The sequence below is a fragment of the Lepidochelys kempii genome, chromosome 18, assembly GCF_965140265.1.
Source record: "Lepidochelys kempii isolate rLepKem1 chromosome 18, rLepKem1.hap2, whole genome shotgun sequence".
NCBI classification, from domain to species: Eukaryota; Metazoa; Chordata; order Testudines; family Cheloniidae; genus Lepidochelys; species Lepidochelys kempii.
This window is the reverse complement of record NC_133273.1, coordinates 10,034,049-10,059,479: the sequence shown is the minus strand read 5'-3', so window position 1 is coordinate 10,059,479 and position 25,431 is coordinate 10,034,049. Positions and strand designations below refer to the sequence as shown.

The following is a 25,431-nucleotide window of genomic DNA, read 5'->3' as shown; positions in this document are numbered from 1 at the left end:
CATCTCCAACCTCGGTTCTGGTTCGTGTCAGTCCTTCAAAACCCAGAAATGGGTTTTTTCCATGACTACAAGTTCATAGCGATCTCAGATTCAGAACCAGAACCACCAGTTCAGTCTTTCCTTTATGCATCTTGGGCCTTTGATCTTGGCCTCATGTATCGCATGAACAGCAGACAGTGACTCGTTCCCCAAGGCATAGCTTCAAAAGGCTGGGGTTTTGCATAACCGGAGGTGGGGAATTTGCATTCAGTTCTCCCGAGATAGATATTCCCCAGGAAAACCCCCATAACATTTTCTGTTCCAAAAGACCATTCTTGCCTGGCACATTGTTCACAATAGTCCTTTGAACCCCCAGGACTCACATCTGTCACATCTCCCACCTCAAGAGGTTACATAGAATCCTGGCGCACAATAATACACCATTCATTTCATACAATGGACCCCCAGAGACACTTAAATTTAATTAAATAAGGTCTCCCAATGATATTGCAGGAAATTGCCATATCTGTCACACAGACCACCACAAATCCCCAAGACCAAAGTTGGGAACCTCATTAACAAATGTCCAACACATGCTCAGTAGGAGTTGAATCCTCTAAACAGTTCCCCATCAAACCAGCATTAGCTCTGGTTTATCTGGATTAAGTTTAAACCAACTTGCTCGCATCCATATCTCCTCTTGGCTAGTGCTGGTAAAACATCTGTTAATGGTGGCTATATATGCATACACCCCACTATTTACCTTTTCATGGAAATTGACTGGCTGGCAGTGTTACAAGCCATGGGAGCCTATTTCATCTGCCAGGTCTATTAACCCCGCAGGCATCAGAAAGGCATGGCACTGCATTTTCATCTTCATCTCTGCCAAAGATGTCATTACATTTCATTTCTTGGTGGTTGGGAGCCCCGAAAGAATGCTTTTGTAAGGTGGAAACAAGTTTCTCTCCTTGCTAGGAACATGGCAGCAGTTGCTCTAATGGTATTTTTAATACCATTAATAATAATAGCCCTGAAATTAATTGTTTGGGGTTGGACTCGATTTTCTGCCTTGAAAATGTTACTCATTTCCATGTTGTTATATGGGGTTTTGCCTTCTTTAAAATTAAAATAGTGGGGGTAAGGTGCAATGAATAGCAAATGGGCCATTCAATGAAAAGGAGCTTCCTTAGACAATGTGTGAGAAACTTGATATTAATAAAGCACGAAGAGTGCATTTGGACCCTTATCCAGCAAAGGACTTAATTTAAGTTAAATGTAACTGTGTTTAACTTTAAGAACATCAGTAATATCATTGAAGTCAATGGGACAGCTCACATACTTAAAATTCAGCACATGCTTATATGATTTGCTGCATCAGAGCCTAGGCACCTCCACTGGCCAGCCCTTTCTTTCCAGGTCTAGCAGAATGTTTGACAGCTGTACCATCCTCATTTGTGCCTGTGCCTCTTTGTTCCCTAGGGCAAACGACCTGTCACTTTGATTGGCTTCAGTCTGGGCGCAAGGGTCATTTACTTCTGCCTGAAGGAGATGGCTCAAGAAAAAGGTAGAGTTCAAACATTTAACTCTCTTATTTATTTTTTCCATCACCTTTTTTTATGAATTTAGTGCTGGTAGAAATTATCGTGCCAACAGCTCTGGAGATCAAAGTCCTCTAGAATAGCCACAGAAGGACAGCACAGCCACGTGGCATTGCCTTCATGCTTCACAGCCTGACCCTGATGGACAACCTCTAGGACAACCTCACAATACAGACTACTCCGGTCCGTAGCAGAAATAACCTGTGAGGGGGCTGTGGACCCATGGAAGGATGTAGACATGCTGAAATGTATGAACCACACCTCCAGGCCTTGCATCCTGCCCTGGGATACTCCTCCCCAGCTCTGGCTGCAGAGAGTCTGTGGAGCAGCATCTCTGTGGGTTTGGAGGGAAACCTGAGTCAGCATGGATAGTTTCTACCCCATTGATCCCCACCTGGCCACAGCACTTGGATTATGTGCATTCCAAGCCAGTATGTGGCTGAGGGTATTTACTTCCTGAGGTGCAGCCTAAATAGAAACCTACAAAACAGTTCTGAAATATGTTCAGAATTGAATTCTGCTGTCTCCGGTGTAAACCTGGAGTAACTCCACTGACTTAAGTAGTTACTTCATATTTACACCAGTGTAACTGAGAGCAGAATTTGGGCCTCCATCTGCAAACAACACTCTTAACGTTCTGTGACATTTGTCTGGTGGATCAGTCTGTGAGCGGCCCACGCTTCGCTGTGAACTTGGCAGAAGATGCTTCACCTTTATTGGAAGCTCTCTGTAGCTACTGTATCTGATCCCATGAGTCGTCCCTCCCATTTAAGTCATTGAAATGCCACTGTCGTCAGCTATTTTCATGGTAATTTTTCCCTAAAGTCAAGCATAAAACCATCTGTCAATTTGTTACCAGTTGTGGTTTTGTTTATTAATAGATTCTATTCTTAATTTAGAAAAGGAATCAAGTCATTCTGATCAGTTGATGTAAATTGCATGTTGGAGTTGAGTCAGTAGTGTGTGCGCTGCTTATCCCTCCCCCTACCTAGCCAATTTTATTAATTAACATTTGCCCTCACAGAATGTAGCTAATAAGTAAGGAGCTTTACACTGGCAAACATTCATTAGTAGGTGTTGGCAGGTGGAGCAGATTAAACCAGCATGAGAGGCGGAGGTCAGCTTCCTTTCCGTTTACAGCTGCGTGCCAGGACTGTGTTTCTGGTTTAGGGTGCACAGCCACATAGAGTGAGGTACCCCTGAAATACAAGAGGCCAAATTCTAGTCTTTGTAGCACCAGACTGTATCCTAGTGACTTGATTAGAATCACTCTGAATTTACCCTGGTAGAACTGAGTTCTGAATCTGGCCCCAGATTTACTCTTTTCTCCTCAGTGCCTGAAAATGTCGAGGCTGTAATGTTTTGAGGCTTTCATTAGCCGTTAATAGCCCTGCAGTCTCTCTCAATGAGACTGCACAGCACTATAGCTAAGTAACAGGTGAAAGGGAATCGTTAGGGGCTGTCTGGTTATTTGCCATTCTAAAGAAATCTGAGCATCATAAATACATCTTGAGGCAGCCCCCCCACGGCACATTGATTTTCAGTCCTTTAATTGAATTATGAAAGCTGAGCTGTTTGTGGGATTAAAAGCAACGTGTTTAGTGCAGATTGCCAATGCATCCTTCCAGTTCCAAGCAAGCCACAGAAGGAATGGAGCAGCCACCTGGGACATCTGGGTCTGGACTCTGAAGATGCATACATAATAAGTACAAGGCCCAATCTTGCGGGCCTTTTTTTATACAGTCTTAGTGGCAGTTTCATGACAATATAAGAATAGAATGTGTGTGAAGGGTTGTAAAGAGCTTCAGAGGACAGTGATGAAAATTCATAGACAAAAAAGACATCCATATCAGGAGACATTAAAAAGATTGTGACAACCATACAATGGGGGTAAATGAGATGCGGCATGGTGGAAGTATATTAAAATGACATAGAGAGAAGGTCAGTCCAGAGATCCTAATAACCCTTTCTCTTAAAACAAGATCAAGGGCTATCCAATGAAACAAAAAGACAAACAATTAAAAACTGATAAAGGAAATACTTAGCAGCAGAATGCTTAATTAATTTGTGGAACTGCCCAGGTTGATATTTGAAGTCAGAAGCTTCATGGGAGTAAAAGAAGGATTATGCACGTACATCTGGTACTGGCCACTATCAGTGACAGGATACTGGACTAAAAAGACCACGGGTCTGATCTTGTATGGCGGTTCTATGTTCCTAGATGATTAATAAGTATATCCATAGTTAAACTAGGGAGGGTAAAAATTGATGATGTATCTCAGCCCTAGTACTTCAGAACATAAGCCAAGATGGCTTGGGTTTAGGAGGAAGTTCATTCATTGGGCAGGTTATTGCATAATTGTCCATCACGGGGCTTTTGTGCCTTTCTCTGAAAGCTCTGATGCTAGCTGCTATCAGAGATGGGGGTAAGCTAACTGTGTGAGCTGCTGGTCTGGTCCGGTATGGCAAGCCTGTGGTGCTCCGGGATGGAAAATGGTACCTGTGCATTCTCTGGGGACTCAAGTTAAAAATAAATGATATTTTTGAGTGGCCGTTTCAAACGTTTTGTTTCAGCTTACTAATTACATTACTTTGCTAGGCAGGTTTGTCAGCTCGCATTAAATGAGTAGTTTTTAAAATAGTAGTAATACTTGTAAATAATTCCTCACATGTATATCATCCTGAGGAGCCCAATGAGCTTCACAAACTCTAAGTTACAGCAACACTGCAGTGCAGCCAACCAGCATTCCCAACAGTGTGAGGAGGGGAAATACTGCCCAAAGATACCTGGACGAACCCCTGTCAAGGCAAAACCTTTAAGTGCGTGGGATTGTTAAGGCACCAGAGAGCAGACACGACCTTGGCTTCTAAGATGTCATCAGAAACCAAATCACCTGTCAGACATCCAGTGCTGACACTGTTTGGCTCATCTAGACCTCAGTGCAGGACAGCACTTATTTATGTTTTTGACTTAAATCCCACTGGAGAGCTTAAATCCCACCTAAGTCAATGGGTACATCTACACAGCCCACAGGGGTGAGCCTCCTGGCCCCAGTCAAGAGACTCAGGCTAGCGGGGCTCATGGCAGTGCTCTAAAAATAGCTGTGTAGCCAGCGCGTTGAAGTTGTGGTTCAGGCTGGAGCTCAAGCTCTGAAGCCTAGGGAGGGGGTGGGCTTCAGAGCCTGAGCTCATGTCCACTGTTCTGAAGTTTTAAGCATCACCTAAGTGATGCGTATGTCTTGAACTTTCCCCTCTACAGAGGGGTGGATTTCACGAGAACGGCACACTAGTTCCCTGTGTGTTTAACACTTCCAGACCGGGGAACGTGGCAATATCTCTCCCGGCTTCCAGAGACTGGTCGGAGCCCAAGGCTCAGAGTGCATCGCATGGGCCTTTTCCAAGATGATTTGCCTGTCAGTTGGCAGTTATTGCCTCACGACAAGCAAATACAGCTGCTTTCATTGCAAAAACCCTTTTTAGTAGCTAAAGGCAATGGAAATTGCCAATCCTTGCCCCATTACTCTCCTATCGCATCCCAATACAGAGTTGTGTCTTATCTACTAAGAAGTTGGCCAAGTGGAATAAAAGCCTTTTTTTCTTTTTACACATCCTGCCAGAATTAATGATGTTCATGAGTCAGAGGCAGAAGGAGGCTGTGAAATGTATTATTCCCAAGGGGGGTTGACTGAGGTAGAATCTTTTCTTTTCTCCTATTATCTAGAATCGTTAATTTTTCTTTTCCCTGTGCACATGGGCTTTATTATTCCTTATCAGTATAAACAATTTGTAGCCCACGGGATAGGTATAATTAACTGGCATTGTAGTAACTATGCAGATCAGTGATCTATATTCTTAAGCGTCCCTCTTCCTCCACAATCATTCAAAAGAAATGCATACACAGCCAAGATTGAGCATCTTCATTTCAAACAGGAACTGAATAGTGCAAGGGAGGGAAAGAAACCAAACCTTCCAATGGTTAGCTCCGGTCTTCAGGAACCTGATATATGAGCTGCTTATTCTTGCTCTTTCAATTGACCTTACGCTAGAGACATGGACTTTATTATCCTGGCTAGAATTATTGCCCTGTCCACATGGCTCTGTTTTTTTCATTACCCGTTTACTGTGAAAGCAGTAGTCTCATTGCCTATCAAGTTAAGCTGACAAAATCGAATCACTGTTCTTTTTTTATTATTATTTGTGTGAAATTTGCTTCATAATTAAGAAATAAAACCAACAGAACGCATTTCAGATTGTCATCGGGGGTTGGAATTTACATCATAGTAAAACGGTGTACAATAATGCTTCACTGCAGGGAGCACCGGGTTATTACTGCTGTTAGAGAAAGGAAATCAATGGCATTGATTAAAAAGCTATCCAGGCAGCATCTCCTTGGCCATGATTTCACGTGGTTTTTAATTGCTTTCACATTTATTACCTCATAATCCCAATCCCCTATTCTACAAACCAGGTACACTCTCCTGAAAATGACCAAAACCTACGTATGCTGAGCTGCGCTTTCCAAAGGTCAAGATTCTGGTTTTGGCAGAATAAGCTCTTCAGAGCAGGGACTGTCTTTTTGTTCTGTGTTTGTACAGCACCTAGCACCGTAGGGTCCTGGTCCATGAGGGGGGCTCCTAAATGCTACCACAATACAAATTAATAATAATAATATATATGGGACTCCAGCTGAAAGATGGAATTCCCAGTCATATCAACAATTACTATATTGGAAGGCACTTTACTGTCCCTTTTTCACAACTCTACATAAACAGAAAGTCAATTGTTAAAATTGCACCTTCTTTTTTGATACATACTATGTAATCAAACATTTATATCTATTGTTTCCGTAGACCTAATATGCGCTCATGCACACACGTTCGGATTTTAGTTTGCTTATTAGGAGTTGATTTCAACTTTCTCTAACCTGGGGGGCTCTGGAAAGTGAACTAAAAACCAGAATCTTTGTGTCCCATCCCCAGACTGAGACTGCCTTGTGGAGCTCTGTCCTGGTAATAGTGAATGTATCATAGCACGTATTTTTTTTAAAAACATTTTTATTGAAAAGCACAGAAGTGCTGCCCATCTTTCTCATTCCATCGCTTGCTACTACTGGAATTCGTTAGGTGCAGTTTGTCCACTAAGAATAAAAGAGGAGCGTTAATTTTGATCAGACTCCACACACCTTTTGAGCAGATTGTACCCAGAGAGTAATAAGAGCTAAACTGCTTCAGAGCTGTTGATTGGGAATTACCACTAGGAATTCTGTTGTCCTGGTGTTGAGTCTGTTGTTGTGCATTCAATGGACGAATGCATTAGCAACTTTCAGGTTTATTGAACTTAATTATACATTTGTTTCAGTTGTCTCACTTGGCCCTTCATTCCATATATTGTGAAACAATACCAATCTCATACTGACTCTATTGATTGGCAGTGTGAGAGGAATCTTCCACACTGCTGCTTGTACGATACCTGCTCTGTGACAAGAGAACTTCACTCCCCATTGCTGTCAGCCTGACACCTTTCACAATTGCCAGGACCCTGATTTTGATAGATGCTGGGCTCCCATTGGCTTCAGTTGGAACTGTGGATTCTCCATGCCTCTGCAGATCAGACCCGAGATCTTTTTACTTTATCTTGACAAATGAATCAACAGAAATAAAGTATTTCTCCAGCGTAAGTGAACTACACTAAATACACTCTCATCCCTCGGAGGGCAATTCTCACTTGTCTGTATCGTACATAGATGCATTTTCTGAGCTGCCTTCCAAATCCAAGTAACACCCTTTGTCTTGTGGGGGGCTGTTCCCATCTTTATAGATTGTGAGGGGATCATCGAGGATGTGGTCCTGCTGGGAGCTCCAGTGGAAGGAGAAGCCAAGTACTGGAAAGCTTTCACAAAGGTGGTGTCGGGCAGGATCATAAATGGCTATTGCAGGTCTGTACATACACAACCCCAACGTCTCATTATGGCTGGGTCACTGTTAGTGGATCTTTTATTTATTGCTTTTGAACATTTTGACAGACCCAAAGATTGAAGTATTAAGGAGCTCTCAGTAGAGAACCATTTTCTTTAGAAGTCATTGCGTCCATTACTTGGATTTGAAAGTCTTCAGGAGGCAACATAAGGCTGTTCTGTCTTGGGCTTTGATTAGCTATTTACTATTTATGGTGAATCTTAGACTGGAAGCCTATGCATATTAAGGACTTAGTATTTGGGGACTGTATTTCATTTATATTTCAGTCTGCTTTACGACACTCTGGCAGTGTAGAGGGGCCTCAGACAAGGTGTAAATGTAACTTACATCCACCCTTAAAACTGTCAGAGTGGTGCCAAGGTGTAAATGAGAATCCAGCTCTTAAATTCACAGGGGGTATGTCTACACTACAGCAGCACTGCAGTGTAGATGCTTCTTATGTCAACAAGGGGTTTTTCCATCGATTGTACGTAATCCACCCTCTCGAGAGGCAGTAGCTAGGTCAACAGAAGAATTTGTCCATCAGCCTAGCTGCATCTACAGTGGTGGTTGGATCAACGGCCTTGAGCAATATAGCTTAGGTCGATCTAATGTTTAGGTGTCAACCAGGCCTGAGAGTTAATTCATGGAATTACTTGTTTTTAACATATGTTAAAGCACCTAATTGTCAAAACCTTAACGATGATGCAAATGTATCTACAAATAAGTATATGCAGAGAGAGAGGTGTGTGTTAATATCAAATATATTCTATTATTTTACATACCGTAAAACAATCAGAAGAGAGAAATTAAAATCACAGGCACTTGAGATTAAAACAAGAAATCTTCATTACTCCCATCCGTATGGCTGAGCTGAGAGATGCTGCTTTTGTTAATTTTGTATTGCTGAGGTTTCAGAGATGCAGGCTGTTTATGCAAATTACTGCATTTCTTCCTGTAACATAGTAAAAAAGCAACTGCTGTCTCCTGTAGAGTAGTTTCTGGGGGATGTTTCTGTTTTCCTCCAGGAAACCATTAATGATTAGCAATTTACGTGTATAACTGAATTTGCTATACTGACTATAGATCATTCCAGAACTGCAAGACAACCTCTACTTATTTCAGTGCAGAAAGCATAGTATATTCATTTCCTGTAATGTAAGAGAGAGAATCTTGTTATCGTTTCAGAGCTTGACTGAGCTACTGAAATAAAACGGGCTACATGTATATAATTCAAGTTAGTCTCTTTACTTTGGCAGCCCATATTTCGACTGTTCAGCAAACAGAGGGTTAATAAATTACAGCTCAGTGACACACAAACAGGAGTGAGCAGGCGATGAGGTTCCAGATAAATATCCTAGTACATTTAATCTCTAAAATCCCATGGGATGCTGTAGGTGAGGAGCACCAGGTCCACATGAAGGGTGATGTGAGATGCTAATTGGAGAGCTATAGGGAGGATTTTGGTGAGAGAATCTGAAACATGAATCAGGAAAATACGTTATTTCCTGATAAAACATTCACATGGGTCTGGAGATGTGGTGGTTCCCTGCCTTGGTGTTTGCATAAATATTGAGCCAGAGGGTGGTGGATCGGGAGTAACTTCACGGAAGTTTGTGAACTTACATTGGTGTAAAACGGGTATGAGATCAGAATCAGGCCCATTTACTTGAGTTTCAGTTCATAGAAGTTCGCACCTCTCAACATTGACGTTTGAATGAACCCAACATCTCGAAGTGAAAGCCAGTTGAAATTGCTACATTGGATTTCATATCATCCAAACTACCAATGTCCTGCGATCTCCCTGGAATACCATAAGTCAAGCCATGTTTGCATGGCTAGACCTTTCAGACAATCTGATCTGAGTAATGAGTTAGCAACAAATACAAAACCAAGTGAATTTCATGTGGCCTCGGGAGTGTTGCACACATTTCACATAGCTCCATGTGGGCTTTATTCACATCTGATAGTCAAGGACAGTGGTGAGTGAACAGGAACAGCTGGAAGTGGTAGCTCTTAGAGTAAAATTCACCTGTGCAGAAGGCCAGCACAAGGTTTTGTACACCACTGCAGTCCCACTTAAGCCTTCATCATCGAGCTCAGCTGGATGTAAGTGATGTACAGGCTTTGTGCCAGTTCTCTGCACTGGGGAGAATTTCACCTTTCCCAAGTGCCATAGGGTACAGCGTGTAGTCATTTTATGTAATCTTTAGACTAACCATGCCATCTCTACCCAACCACCCAATAATGGAAGCACGATCTTGCCACTTCTGCTATTAAAACCTTATATTTTTACAGCACCTTTAATCCAGAAAGATCCTAAATTACTTTATAAGTTGCACATATGTCAGCAGCCACAGTGCCTGTGCTGTACACGTTTACAGATGCTACAGGTGGCAAACTTCTACGTGTTAACGTATTGCAAGGAGATTGTCCAATAGCTGAGTTAAGCACTGTCTCCCTGTGAATCTGAAATAATTTTAAAGGACTTGATCCGGAAGCCTCTACTCATGGGAGTAAGTCCTGGTGAACTCAGTGAGGCTACTCATGTGAGTCAGGATTACTCCTAAAATTTTTACAGTTATACCCCAATTATTTTATCCAGCATGATATTCCAGTCTGGTCTGGGTATCTGCCTGGTCCTGTCATCTCTATCTTTTCCTATGTTCCCTGAATGTCTTCATGCATTTTATCAGTCTTCCAGCAAGGCTTATTAATACTTCTGTTTCATTTTCCTCGTAGGGGAGACTGGCTGCTGAGTTTTGTCTACCGGACCTCCTCTGCTCAGCTCAAGGTTGCAGGCCTTCAGCCAGTCATCCTGGATGATAGAAGGATGGTTAATATGGATCTTTCATCTGTAGTGAGTAGCCCTCTTCATTTCCTTAGTATTTCACTCCGTCCTTACCGGTGATAGCCTTGTGCTCATCTTCCGTCCACCTAGCCATGTCTACACCAGGGACACTTAAAGCACAATATTTTTCACAACCCTGCGTGACGTAGCTAGGTCAATATTATTTTTAAGTATAGATCAGGCCTAAGAAGAGTGAATGACTTTGTGTAGTCTCTATTCTTCCCTCTATATGTGCACAAACCTCGCGGCCCCATGACTTTACCATAAACTCCATGTCAGATAAGCCTTAAGTCTGGACCGACACCTAATGGAAGCTAGAACCTGAATGTTATTTAATGTTGTAGGGACTATTTTGTTTCTATTGTTGCTTTTTTAAAAAATTCTGTAACATCCTGCATGGGAGAAAATAGTGTTTTTATCCCATCAGATCCTACAGGAGTGGCATCACTTTCAGAAAGACAGTGTGGCCTGGTGTGCTATCTACACTTGCCCTAAACTCAAACACTGAGGCCCAGTGGTGCTGAAACTAGAGGTGCCGGGAGTGCTGCCGCAACCCCTGGCTTGAAGTCGTAATAACAAACACCAAATACACGGTTTCCATCATCAGCACCCCCACTATAAAAGTTGTTCCAGCACCCCTGCTGAAACTTGATCTACGCTTAAAAACTGAGTGCCATAGTTACGTTGACGTAACCCCAAACGTAGACATGGCTATGTCAATGGAAGAAGTCTTCCCTCAACCTATCTACCACCTCTCAGAGAGCCCGATTAACGATATCAATGGAAAAACCCCTTCCGTCAATGTAGGAAGTGGCTACGGTATGGTGCGTCAGAGGCACAGCTCCCCAGCACTGTAGTGTAGACATGGCCTGAGCCTACTCCCCAACAGAATACCACACTTGTAAAATTGAACAACCACTTCATATTCTCATACAGCCCCTTCGCACTTGCGCACAGGTTACCACCAAAATATCTGCTTTCCCCTACCCACCATTAAACCCATAACTGCTTTCATATCCCACCTCACTACTAACAGTCCCCATGGCATGAAGACGCCAGTACCCTGTTACTTACACAACCTGCACCATTCTGTAATGAAATGATGCAGACTCAGCATACATAAGCATCTCTTTGCTTTGATGACACACACGGGAGATTCAGATCCTGATCTCCTAATATCACAATCACATCTCTATGAGGCTCCTCAAACGGATCCCCAGATCTCTTCATCTCATAATCACAGCTCTTCCAAGCTGCTCCAGCTTATTCGTCCACTATTCAGCACAGCTACACTAACACAGTGAACGCAGTTGGAGTGCCTGCAGATAATTCCCAGGAGCTATTGCCAACAGCAGGTTATCTTAACTTGGTATTTCCTGGTTCACAGAAGTTTGAGTTTTGCTGAACCTGACATTCTGGAAGGATGCGAACTATCACCGGGCGTCCTTAACTCTGCATTAACTAAGTTTTTGCTATTTAGTTTCCAATATGGTCAGAGACTGCTTGCAAACTATTAGTACTCTTGGGGACCAGGCACAGCAGCCTAGCCCAAGAAGGGAACATCTGCAAAGTTGCAGGGCCCCCCTACTTTGTGTCCCGTAATTCGAGCACCGCTATGAATAGGGGCCAGGAAGAACCTGCGGTCTCATCTAGCTGGAGCTTTTCATGGTCTTGAGCAAGTCATTTGGCCTTGTGCCTCGGTTCATCCAGCTGGCTTGTCAGGTTCACGGTTGCAGTGCTATAGCTGGGGTTAGTACGGCCGGATCTGAGCTTGGAGTTACAGAGCTCAGCGATATTTGTGGCTGGTTTGATGGCCTTGAATTTCTAGGGCTAGGTCACAGTTGTGGCTTAGTAGTTGGATGCTGAGTTTCCAGGGAACAGAGCAGGTTTCTGAGTTCTGTCCTGTAGATCAGGCATAAATTAGATTCCCCAGAGCTGTTTAGTGTTGTTAATGCTAAGCTGCTGTTAGGGGTGTAATATCTTCAGCACTATTCAGCTCGGTTGCCCGAAGCAATCTAATGACATAGATGCCTTCCCTTCCCTCCGGGTGACCTCCTCTGTGGATTCATAGATTATAAGGTCAGAAAGGATCACAGCGATCATCTAGTCTGACCTCCTGTATAACACAGGCCATAGGACTTCCCTAAATTAATTCCTGTTAAACAAGAGCAGATCTTTTAGAAAAACATGCAGTCTTGACTTAAAAAATAGCCAGTGATGGAGTGTCCACCACCACCCTGGCTAAATTGTTCCAATGGTTAATTACCCTCACTGTTAGAAATGTACACCTTATTTCCAGTCTGAATTTGTCTAGCTTCAATTTCCAGCCACTGGATTTTGTTACACTTTTTTCTGCTAGATTTACAAGCCCATTATCCAATGTGTATTCCCCACAGTAGGTACGTATAGACTGTGATCAAGTCACCCCTTAACCTTCCCTTTGTTAAGCTAAATAGATTTAGGCTCCTTGAGTCTATCACTGTAAGACATGTTTTCAACCCTTTAATCATTCTCATGGCTCTTCTTTGACCCTTCTCCAACATGCTTCAGATAATCAGGAAGAACACAGCTTCTTCACACACATTCACAGTAATCTTGGGATCACAGTCTACTATGACTGAGCTGTTTTTCTCCCCTGGCCTTTTGGGATGCTTGGCAGATCTGTGAAAACAAATCTAATAACAGACACTGTGTAATCCAGACTGCTTCCTCTGTCACTTCTCAAACTGTGACCTCTTCTGAGCACCACCTGCAAACTGGCACAGATTACTCTCGTAGCATTGCTCTGGAACCCCAGAAAATGTCTTAAGCACGTGATCAGTTTCACATTTTATGATGCGCAAACACATCAAGCCTGCAACTATTTAGCTGTTACCCACTCATTTAATTCATACTGACTGAACATTGCTGATCCCATTGCTGGAAAAATGCAGGACTGATGAGGTGTAGATAAAGTAGAGATGTCCCAGAGCAAAGTGTGGACAGCCTAGAAGGGACTGGGTTAACAGAGGCTCTTAGAAGCATATAAACCCCTGTGTGACATAGTTAAGGTGATATAAGCCCTGGTGTAGACCCCGCAAGGTCGGCAAAAGAATTTTCCCATTGCCTTAGTGACCCCCCTCTCAGAGAGGCGGATTTACTGCAATGATGGAAGCACCCCTTCTGTCGCTGTAGTAAGTGTCCACACTACAGCACCACAATGCTGCAGCTGTGCCATTGTACCGTTTCTAGAGTAGCCATACCCTTAATCCCTTGCTGTCTCTTGCTTTTCCCTGAAGAGCCCTTATCTGTTCGTTTTATACTTACTAAACTTCCAAAGCGGCAGACACCGCTGGGACTGACTCCCAGTGGCCTGCCTGCTTTCGCTGAAGAAGCCGTATGCACATTTAGGCTAAATGGGTGGCCCAAGCGCCGGGTCATCACCCTTCCACCGTTAGGCACCTGTGTACACACTGCGTGTATCCAGTAGAGAATCCCAACACTGCTGTCATGGCCTGCCGCTTCCATGATAGACCAGCCTTGCCTAACCTTACTGGAAAGCATGGAAAAGAGGAGCAGTCTTGAAAAAAAACAGAGTCTGGGAGACAGGAAAACAGTGAGTTATATGGGGCCTGCAAAGAAAAGCTTCAGAAACCAATGCTTTAACAAATGGCATGAAAGCAAAGGTTGTTTGCACTGCAAATGCAATGGAATAGGGTAGCATAAAGGTATATAGAGGTGTTCTCAACAGAATACTAGAAGTGTAGTGCTAACAAGGCACTTTACTACTTTCTTTTTACTTAATCGAGTGCAATAAATCCAGCTCTTTCTTATAAGATACAAAATCAAAACACCCTTTCTGCAGGTGTGGATGTTCGAACAAGTATTAAAGAGCCTCATTAGTACTAGAATCTACTCATTAGTAGTAGAATCTATGATTCTACTAGTGAACTAGTATCTTGGACTAGCTGGATTCCTTGAAGATTTCCTGACTCGGATCCATGAAAAAAGTTCAGTGCCACTGTCAGTTAGACGGTTGCTTTGTTTGAAACGTGGCTGACTGGTATCTCCACATCTCATTCTCATAAAGGTCCATGGGTATGGAAATAGCAGCAGGTCACATCATGCGGGAAGGGATAGCTCAGTGGTTTGAGCATTGGCCTGCTAAACCCAGGGTTGTGAGTTCAATCCCTGAGGGGGCCATTTAGGGATCTGGGGCAAAAATTGGGACTTGGTCCTGCTTTGAGCAGGGGGTTGGACTAGATGACCTCCTGAGGTCCCTTCTAACCCTGATATTCTATGATTCTATGCTAGCCCAGTACAATGCAAGTGATCTAATGCTGGACATTCAGTCTACCCTAGCAGAAAACACTGAGCCACAATTTCAATTCCTTTTATGCAGACAACGCAGCTTAAAACCAAGGTGTTAGATGTTTCTTAAAACGACGTGGGTGCCTGTTTCAGTGGAACAGGTTGCTTATTGCAACTTGCTGTAGCATTATCTCCCCACAGTTGCCCTGGTAGTCAATTTTAGCTCTAGGTAATTGAAAATAAATAGACCAGTTTGAGAGAAACCATGAAATAATAAAACACTTACGTTAATGCAGCACAGCAAATCAGAGTGTTTGCCTGTGTTTGCAGGGACTTGGCCCACTGAGGTGATTGCAGAGCCCACTGTGATGGGTCCTGAGAGCATAAGAAAGTACAGTTGATCCTCATCATCATCATATATTAAGCATCAAAGAAGCTGGTTGTGCTTTTATATTAAGCTCTCGTTGCTTTAGAGTAGAATAACGATGGGCTCCCTTGTTGCCTGCTTTCTAGCACGTCGAGCAGGCTCTGAACCGAGCCCTTCAGGCCGTTGGTCATTTCACATTTCTGTCCTGCCCTCTTGCAAAGCATCTCAGGATCCTGCAGAGAAACTATGTGAAAATATAAATGACAGAATTCTGGAGGAGGCTGGGAGTGCTTTGCAGTGGCAAGCTCTGCATCTGGTGAGGGCAGGAGTCCCCTGTGTCGTGCCAGCAGCAACTTCTGCAGGTTCCAACATTGGATGGGTTCAGAACAGATTTCTAGTTATGGTGACACAAGGCCATGGGACAGAGAAGGAGGGGAGGTTATCAAGGAGCAAAGTATGGACTTCAGGAAGGTGCTTCTTGCAAAATTCGTTCTAGCACCCTTCACGTTCAAGCCATCTCACAGTTTATCCATGGTGAGGGCCTGTGGGTCCTTTCAAACTTCAGAACTGTGCACAATGGTTAGAGTTTTCCTTTCAGTCTGGTGGGGGAGTGGGATGCTGGAGTCCAAGGGGCCTGATTCTTGCAGCTGTGACAATGTAAAGGAGTCTCAAAGTGCGTGGGATATAAGGGATATATAAAGGGCCTTCATGTAAATGAGAATCAGGGCCCAAGGTATTTAGCCTGTGTCTGTTTTGATTAATATGGTCTGCTTTATAGTTTCCATTTGTCATGCCAGGGCCCTCTCCTTTCATTCTCCTCCAAACTTTTAAGGCCTCATTTCTCTAAATCTGTCAGTGAGGAAACTAACAAAATGTCCTCCCACTCAGCAAATGAAGTTATAAAGCTTCCCGAGCGCTTACAATGAAACTGATTGGTTCAGCGGATTTATTTGACAGTAACTGAAACTGAGGAAGTAATTGAGTTGTAACATATTAGGCTGATTGCTGTTTGTTCAAGTGGGATGTTGGAGATTACATTTTACATTAGCATCTGAATATCGAAGAAATGTTGTTAAGAGTCTGAATGTAGGCAAAATGCTTTTCGTGTGGGCTTGGAAGTTACAGGCATTCGCTTAGGTTTCTTTAGGCAATTTTAATGTAACCAAAATCTGAGATGAATTTACAGGCATGAAAGTAGATCTGAAGGTCTGTGTCTGTAGGTCTAGTGATGAACTTCATGAAAGATGCAGGAAGTTAGTACTGCCATATTGTCAAAAGTGGGAGAAGGGCTATGCATATCTCTCTCCATATACTACCCCAATAAAAGAATCACAGATTATCCAGGGCTACAGAGTTTAATTTCTGCTTTACATACCCACATAAGCAAACCCCAATTTCCACTTTGGGCCAGTTGTAAAATATCTGTTATATAAAGTTTAAAGACCTTTAGCCACAATTAGGACTTGCATTGACCTTGAAATTCCCTGCTTTCCCATGCATGCAAATGGCAGCTGAATTCTCCTAGTCCTACTCTTTATCATTCAGATGTCACCTTCCTAGATGATATTGATGATTATTATTAATTTCTCTTAAGGTAGCACATAGAATGCCCAATTGAGATCAGGACCCCATTGTGCTAACCACTGTACATACACAGGAAAAGAGACGGTCTCTACCCTGAAGAGTTTTAAAGGGTTGATAGACAAGACAAAACTAAGGGTGTGAGGAGAAACTGAGGCAAGGAGCGGTGATGTGACTTGCCTATGGTTATATAGCAGGTCAGTGGCAGAACCAGTAATAAAACCCAAGTCTCCTGAGTCCCAGTCCAGTGTGCTACCCAGTGGACTCTACTGCTGTTTGTTAAATATCATTATGGATATAATTTTGTCACAGTAAAATTAGGCAAAATTCACAGAACAGTCATGGTAAAAATGTACAAAATCAGGGTATGGTCTTGGCAATATATTGTGTATCGCAGAGGCTTTGATGCTGACCCACAGGCTGAGTGACCCACTGAGGTGAGTCGGGGAATAGAGGTGGCACTCTGTCTCTGAGCCCTGCCGCCCAGAGCTGACGCCAAAGCCCGAGCCCCACCACCCGGGGCTGAAGCCAAAACTCGAGCCCACTGCCTGGGGCTGAAAGGGGAGCTCACAGATACCTCTTAAAATCATGAAATCTATGTTCTCCATGACGGAATCGTAGCCTTAATTACCATTGTAATAACAAAATAGAAAGAGGTGTTGTCTGAGCACCACACTGGGAGCCAGCTACTCCCGAGTTCTAATCCCAGTACTGGGACTAATTCCCACTGCAGCCTTGAGCAAGTCACTTCCCCTTTGTGTGCCTCAGTTTCCCCATCTGTAAAATGGATATAATAATGCTGCCATCAAAGGAAGGTCATAAAGATTCATCAATGATTACTGTGCTTTGAAGACTGAAAGCATGTCAGACCAGCTAATTATTATTACTCTGTCATTTAAGACCATTTTAAAAGCACTGATTTACCCTTCTTTGCAATAAGATGTAGTGATGAGATTTTGTGACCTGTTTTACACTCCGATGTTCCTCTAAAATTGGAGAAGTAAGAAAAGGCTGAATAAAAGAGCTCTGTTTGGAATATGCTGCACCAGACATCACCATAGCTGTGGCTTTTCCCCTTGAGATAATTACAAACCTTTTTTAACTTGCTCTTTTCTCTGCTGAAACTGAGCAGTGAAATGCCAGATCTGTGACAGTGATGATTAAAATGGAATTCCTGCTCTTGCCCTCCAAAACCTTTCTTAGAAGTGATGCCTTGTTACTGGGTCTCGAGTAGTTCCAGGGCAGCCTGGTTCACCACCTGTGTGGGCTCTTTGGATGCAGCAAACAGACAAAAAAGGCAGTGTTCTAACAATCTATTGATTTGGCACTTGTGTGATTCAGGCTTTTCCTCAAAGATGCATTAAACGGTGTTCTTGTCGTGGGCCCAAAACTTGCAGCAAAGAATGAATTCTAATGCTGAAATTCAGGTTTATTAAGGACCCTGGGGACTGAGCATGGAAGTGGGTTGCCTGGGTCTCGTTGCTCCCAGGTGGAATGACTTGTTTCAGATGAGCCATGCTGCCTTAGGCAGGTGTGACAGGAATGAATACAATCCAAAGAAGAAAAGCAAGAAAGGGAACTTGATTCAATCAGAAGCTAAACATTTCCCTGGATAGGAACTTGTAGAGATTCTATCACACTGCAGTAAGGAAAAGAAGCTAAAACCACCACTTCTTTGGTGATGTTGTGGGAGGGGGAGGGACCAGGGCAAAAAACATCACCAGGAAAATTTCATTAAGTCCCTGTAATGTCAACTTTGAGTCCAGCTTCAGTTCTGTTTCAGGGAAGTGCCAGCTCTCACAGGTTCTCAAAAGAGAATAGACTTGTGGTTACATTTCACAGGAATAGGTCTAAACAGCCCTATCTCCCCTCCCCCCCAGTCACTCACTCTCAGGGCTGCACGGAGTTTTTTGGGCATCTGGAGCACAATCTGAAACTGAGCAGCCCCCCTTCCAAAAAGGAAGGGGGAGGCCCCTGGTAGAGGAGTTGGAGAGCAAGCCCACCCTCAGTCACCCGGCAGTAATGGCTCCTGTCCCGTGGGGCTCTGCCTGGCTCCCTGCTCTTGGCGTTGCAACCTGGCATGCAGGGTTTCAGCGTAGCTCAGGTTTGGCCCATAGAGGGTCATCTGAGCTCAACCTGAGTGGTGCTGACACCCTGCATGTCAGGTCACAATGCCACTCTTTTTCGGGGTCCTCTCAAACCGGGGCTCAGGGCAAACTGCCTCTTTTGCCTTCTCCTCCCCCAGGTGGCCCTTTCCTCCCACACAGCTACCAATTTTCCACCCTGAAATTCCTCATTGTGAGCTGTGCTTGCTAGATGGTCAAAATCTGGAGCTTCTATGGACAGACAAGCAGAGACACAGGCTCTCTCATACCAACTGCAGATGTGCCCTCTTCGGACTATTTTATATAGAAAACCACCCTCTCTCATCACTCTTCCCTGTTCCGTCCCACCACTTGCAACTGACTGCTTCAGGGCAGGCCCCAGAGTTACCAGGGCAGAGGCCAGCTGCTGAAGCCATCAGATAACCAGGCCTGAAGGAGCAAAATGAGCCAGCCTCTCAACTAACTGGTAAACAAAGGTTGTTAGCATCACAGCTTCGATTCAAGCCTGCAGGGAGTTCGCCTGTCTGAGCTTTTTTATCTGTTGAACAACTCACTCTAGCTAATTTTCCACCTGATTAAGCTCTTGGAAATGACGGCGCTTCTTTACCATCAGTCGTCACACCACTTATTCTTTCATCCCTTTGACAATCTGCAGAATAGAGAAATACTTTACAGCCACATTTCCTTAGAGGCTTTTTAGTACAACAGCAGTCAAGCTAATAACTAGGAGCCCTGAACCTACAGGATCCTCAAGCACTTCACCTGCGACTAGCCTGCAGCCACCTCTGGATGAGAGGTAGAAGCTGTTTAACAAGCATTTCACAGCAGTGTAGGTCAGAAAGTGAAAGATACTACTGCATCCATTTGAAAATGCCAGGACAATTTAGGGAGGTGTAAAGTAAATACTGGACTCGGTATTTGGTAGGACACTGGTATTAACGCCCTTGCTCTTGTAGAAAGTGCTGTGGCATGTTAATTATCAGTATCTTGCTGCCAATACTGTAATGCACTAAGCCTGAGTTATCCGAGTTACAGGGGCCTTATTAGATAATTGTTGGTTCATTTGTAGACTTCCAAGCATCTTCTGAGTCTGTCCAATGCCATCTGGAAAGGGGAGCAGTTTTTCATCAGAACTTGTTAGACTAGAGAGAGATCCACAGCCACATGTCAAAGGAGAATCCAACAGCTTAAGCATCCTTGTTCCCTTCCATAGATTTGTTAAGAAATTAGAATAACTAATAGACATACAGAGCCCAAATTGTGCACTGACAACAGACTAGCCTTAACTACAGCTGTTCAGTGAACTATGTGAGTGAATTGGTTTGTCCTGCTCCTCAAGGATAAGATTTTGTGTAGCAAAAAACTCCATCAAATTTGCTGGCATCCTCAGTGGATATGCCAAAGGTTTAATGAGAATGTGGACTTAATTACCCTTTTTCCCCTTAGAGGTGATCCATGCAGGTCATGAACCAGGCACATTGGTTAGGGGCAGGGCGTGGCTTGGAATTTAAGGGAAGCTTACGCTGCTGTTTCCCACGGTCTGTCCCAGGGTGGTCAGCTTAGCACCAGCCACAAAACGCTGCGGAAATTATTTTGAAAGAGAGAAAGCAGGGGCGGGGCAGTGTCATATTTTAAATAACCAACACAATCCAAAGTATGCAGTTTCCCATCTGAGGTTCTTGGTTAAGTAACCAGGAACAGTATTGATATGCTACAGGACCACAGGTTCTCTTCCCTACAGCACAACAGTTTGCAGCGTCTTTGTTACCCATTGGAGATGTTTTAAATGTTAGAGAACATTGCATTTGAGACAAACCCTCCTAGTAGATCCCAAAGGCTCAGACTCCGTCCCTGACTGGGCTCGCAGTATATAGGAATCACTAAGATTGTCACACAGTTATTAATGTTACAAACAATTGTCCAGATCATGAAGTCTGTGATCATGATGGTCCCTTCTGACCAGAAAGTCTATGAGTCCATTTGGGCAAAACTCCCAGCGAAATCAATGGGAGTCTTCCCTGAATAAGGACAGCAGCATCAGGCCCCATCAGAGTCACAGCAAGGTGCTTTTAAGGACAGAGCACGTTGTATGTTGCCTGGATATTTTTGTCTTGTGTTTACATTAACTGTATTGCAACAAAGTATTTCTGTTTGGGTTTCATTTCCTTTCTACTGTGTTTTCTTATGCCAACATCTGAGAAGAAAATTCAGATTTTAAAGCCAATTAAAAGTGTTAATGAAGTAGAAAACACGCCGTGTTTACAAGGTATTTCACCCATCACATAGTTTCCAGTCATGTTTGAGATTTTACAGTTGTACCGTAACGTGTTATTGACGCTCATAATGTAGATAAAGGAAAAATCGTGGAAAAGTTAGCACTTCCTGTTAGCCTCTGAATTCCTGTTACCTCAAATGGTAATCTCATCGGAGTTTACAAGCCAAGCAGAATCAAGCCCAGTCAGGATAAAAGCTGAGGGAAATCCCTGTGCAGTCAGTAATGGCATTGATGACTAACAGCAGCGGTACTCCTCTCTCTGAGTCACTGTTGCTGTCCCCAGAGTAATCCTATGGGTGCTGCGTTGCTGGAAGGTGCCATCTTTCAAGTGAGATGTAAAACTGAGGGCCTGATGCTTACGGTCTCCTGGTCAAATTCCAGCTTGGATAATTATATTCTGTCTGCTTACAATTCCCCCAGGAATTTCAACTCTGTATGGAATTCCTCAATTCTTCTCCTAAACCATTGTGTAGAGTTGTTGTATTTATAGTTTATATTGTGGTAGGGCTTAGAGGACTCCACTGTATTGAGCCTTATCATGCTAGCCATTGTACAGACCTCTAGTAAGTGACCGTCTCTACCCCTGAGAGCTTACCATCTAAAACAGGGGGATGAATAGAGTCCTGGAAATCCGCAGGTATCCATCCACTTTATATCCACAGATAGCCAAATCCACGGCTACAGATATCCGCAGACCTTTTTTGCGGTGTGAATGCAGATACAAATTTTGTATCTGCACAGGGCTCTATGGATGAAGAAAACAAGGAGGTAGAAGGACTGATCTGTAGACACATGAACAAATGGATATAAACTGGCCATGGATAAATTCAGGCTGGAAATTAGAAGACTGTTTCTAACCATGGGCGGGGTGAGATTTTGGAACAGCTTCCTCGTGGGAGTTGTGGGGACAAACAACTTAATTAGTTTCAAGAGGGAGCTGGACAAATTTATGAGTGGGATTGTATGACAGGGTTGTTTATGATGGTAGAGGGCAGGGTTCAGCCGCCTTGGGGCTCAGTTCTGGTTTCTGTCTTATGTTCCTGAAAACTCAGGCTTCAGCATTTCAGCCAGCCACCAGCTGGGATCAGGAAGGGATTCACTACCCCACTACCACCACCCACCATGTATTCTGATTTGTTTCTTTTATGGCCTTCCTCTGAAGAGTCAGGGGTGGCCATGGCTAGCAATGGGACATCGGGTGGGGTGGCCAAGGGCACCAAGCAATTCTCTCATTCAGGTCCGTGGCTGGCTGATCCTGCTCTCATGGTCAGGGTCTAACTGATCGCCGCATGTGGGGTAGGGAAGGAATTTTCCCCCAGGTCAGATTGGCAGTGACACTCAGGCAGGTTTCATCTTCGTCCACAGCATGTGGGTACAGGTTACTTGCCAGGATTATCTGGGTTCATCTTAATTCTGTCCCTGCCATTGTGAGGACTCCCGCACTAGTGCATGTTAATCCTTTCTGTTCTCTCTCCTGTGGCACATAACAGTCTAGTCACCGGTGGGCTCTAATACTTTGGTCTAATTTTGATTGTTGGGTTTAGTGTGCGGGTGCTGGGCAGTGTTGGTGGGCTGTGATATCCAGGAGGTCAGAGTCGATGATCTAGTGATCCCTTCCAGCCTTAAACTCTATGATTCCATGTAGCTGTAATCACAAGTGGTGTGTGCAGATTTAGCTATGCTGCCTGTCACCCCAGAGGCGGCTGCATATCAGTGGAGGGCAACGTGTACGCACAGTACGAAATTTGTAACACATGAAGGGATTCATTTGGATGACAGGCACTAGAGAAAGGCAAGCTCATTATCTAATAATTACAGCAGCACAGTTACCAGCCTTAGCAAAAAGCAGCAATTCACACAAAGGACGAAATACCAACATTTCAGAAGTGAAATGAAGCTGTTTTTAATGCATGGTGATTTTTTTTTAAACCGCTAGCTATTCATTCTTTGACTGTTCAAGATCTTGACTGTTTGAGCTACTTATAGAAAAACTATGTGGAATCCAGGCTGACCATCTGCTTTCCAAATTTTAGCGTGGTGCAAGTTTAAAGCAGCTGAGTTAGAAACCCCTGTAAATGGAGAGGGTCATAGAAACAGCAAGTACACTATAAATCTGGTGTCATGAACGTTCTGCTGAAATAACACTGCTTCCTCCTGGAAGTGCTCCTTACTGTAAAGAGGGGAGTGGAAATGGGGCAGTTTGGATTCTGAATGTGTGATGGTTCTGAAGGGGGTTTTTATGTGTGACCCTGCCAGGGGAAGGTATATCTTCTGGAACTCCAGTAACTTTTTCTAAGAGCCACTGGCAGACTGGCAACCACCATCTGCTTTCCTCTTATCACCATCTGCAATCATTTCTGTCTTATAATTTTCCTTGACACATGGGGAGTCAAGGGAAATGCAATCTAGAGCCCATGAAAAGGTGTTCAGATGTGACAGTAGAATTAATGAATCTCCTCTTGAGCGGAATTTCGGATGCTGGTGGAGTGGCAGTGGCTGTGAAGTTGGTTATTGTGGTCCAGCTGCAGATGAAGAGATTGAAGGAGGCTGCTTCAAATAGACCCATCTGAAGTTATCAATTTCCTCTTCTTTCCTGGCATCTTTGAGTTTGAGTCATGATTTGATTATGGAAAGTTAGCAGGATCTCAGAGTCAACAGAGCATTAACTGGTGCCTGTGCTAGAGACAGACATTTCTAGGAGATTGTGGGGGAAGGATGGGTTGACATCACAATCTGAGAAAGCTCACGTATTCTCTCCACCATGGGGCCAGATCCTCAGCTGTTTTAAATTGGCATGGCTTCAGTGGAAGTCAGTAGGACAATTCTGACTTATACCAGCAGAAGATCTGACTCGGAGAGCCCTAAGCCAATGATATTCAGATGCCAAATCCTGTACACTCCTGAATAAGCAACAGAATGAAAGAAGGAGCATATGTGTTCCTTGATCAAGAATGGGATGAGAGGGGTGATCAGTCCCCTCCATGGTGACCAAGAAGGAGGCTTTCTCTGAGGTAGCTCCTTTCAGGTGACAGAGTTGCTGAGTAGGATTGTTGCCACTGATCTGTTGTTAAATGTGTTGGAGTTGCTCCTCGGGGAATTCTGCGGCACTGCGCATGCGCAGAATTTATGTCCCCCACATATGTCTTTGCTTCCCTGCAGAAAAATGACTTTCTGATGGGGGAAGCAAAGGGAAGACACAAGAGCGGTCATGCAACCCTCCCCAGCAGTATGTTTCAGGTGTCCAGGGCAGCCGGCGGAGAGGTAAATCATTGTGGGGCAGGAGGCAAAACTGGAGAAGACCCGGCTGGTGGCTCCTTCCCTGCGTCAGGCTCAGCTGCTAGTCCTGGTTGGACTGGGGAGGATGGAACTTCCTCTTCCCCTGCATGGCATCTGGGGCTGAGTCAGACCCATCCCCAGATTTCTCCCCCAGCTGTAGGATGCTCCACAGGCTCACACACACACACTTCCTGCACCCATCACTCCTCAGCTGCAGGGGGAGGGATCACTGTACAGGAAGCTGCTCCCCCATCTGCCCAACCCCCATGTATTCAGACCCTCCCACCAAGCCTCACCGCCCCACACCCAGAACCCTTACACCGACGAGTCTCACTCCCCCTGCACCTGGACTACCCCAAAGAGCCACCAGCACCTGGATCCCCAGCCCACTGAGCCCTATTTCTCCAGCATCTAGACCTCCACACTGAGCCTCTCACACCCAGACCCCCTTCCGAGCACCCCCTGACACACGCACACACACACACACCCCACTGAGCCCCAAACACCTTCACCTGGACCCCCCTTCAGAGTCCCATTACTATTGCACCCAGAACCCTCCAGCAAGCCCCTGTGCATCCACCCCCTGACACCCAGATCCCGCACTGAGCCACCCACACCCAGATTGCCCCACACAGAACCCTCTCAACACACATCTGGATCTTCCCACACTAAACCACACTTGGATCCTGCCTTGCTGAGCCTGCCTGCACACACCTGGTGCACCTAGCAAGGAGGGGCAGGGCCCTGGGATTTTTCTGGGGCAGGCCCAGTCTTTGCGCGGTGTCAGGGTTAGGTGCAGCCGCACTGCTGAGTCTATGTCCCGGGTAGGAGCTGTGCAGTGATCTCCCACCTCTGTGCAGCCAGTGGCCTGTGCTCCCCTCTACCATGCTGGAGCCTCCACATTTCTTTGACAAATAAAATTTGCAGATTTTTGCAGAATTTTAAAATATTGTGCGCAGAATTTTTAATTTTTTGTGCAGACTTTTTAATTCAGTGGCGCAGGATGCTCTCAGGAGTACACCGTGATGCTCAAGGGTTACAGAAGGCTCCCAGAAAGTGTGCTGCAGAGAAATCCTGCCTTACAATCCCATGGGACAGGCTTTCAAAAGAACTCTGGGACAAATGTTCAAGTGCTCAGCACACACAGTCAGGGCT

The 25,431-nt window shown here is 44.4% G+C and overlaps 1 protein-coding gene across 3 annotated transcripts in view; it reads left to right on the top strand.

The window, feature by feature from the left end:
* Positions 1-25,431, top strand: part of TMCO4 (transmembrane and coiled-coil domains 4) — an 81,430-nt gene that overhangs the window by 40,692 nt on the left and 15,307 nt on the right. For all 3 annotated transcript variants that reach the window (XM_073316321.1, XM_073316322.1, XM_073316324.1), the window contains 3 exons: positions 1,459-1,543; positions 7,395-7,512; positions 10,274-10,391. In XM_073316321.1, coding sequence (XP_073172422.1) covers positions 1,459-1,543; positions 7,395-7,512; positions 10,274-10,391 — 321 coding nt within the window. The remainder of the gene's footprint in view (positions 1-1,458; positions 1,544-7,394; positions 7,513-10,273; positions 10,392-25,431) is intronic.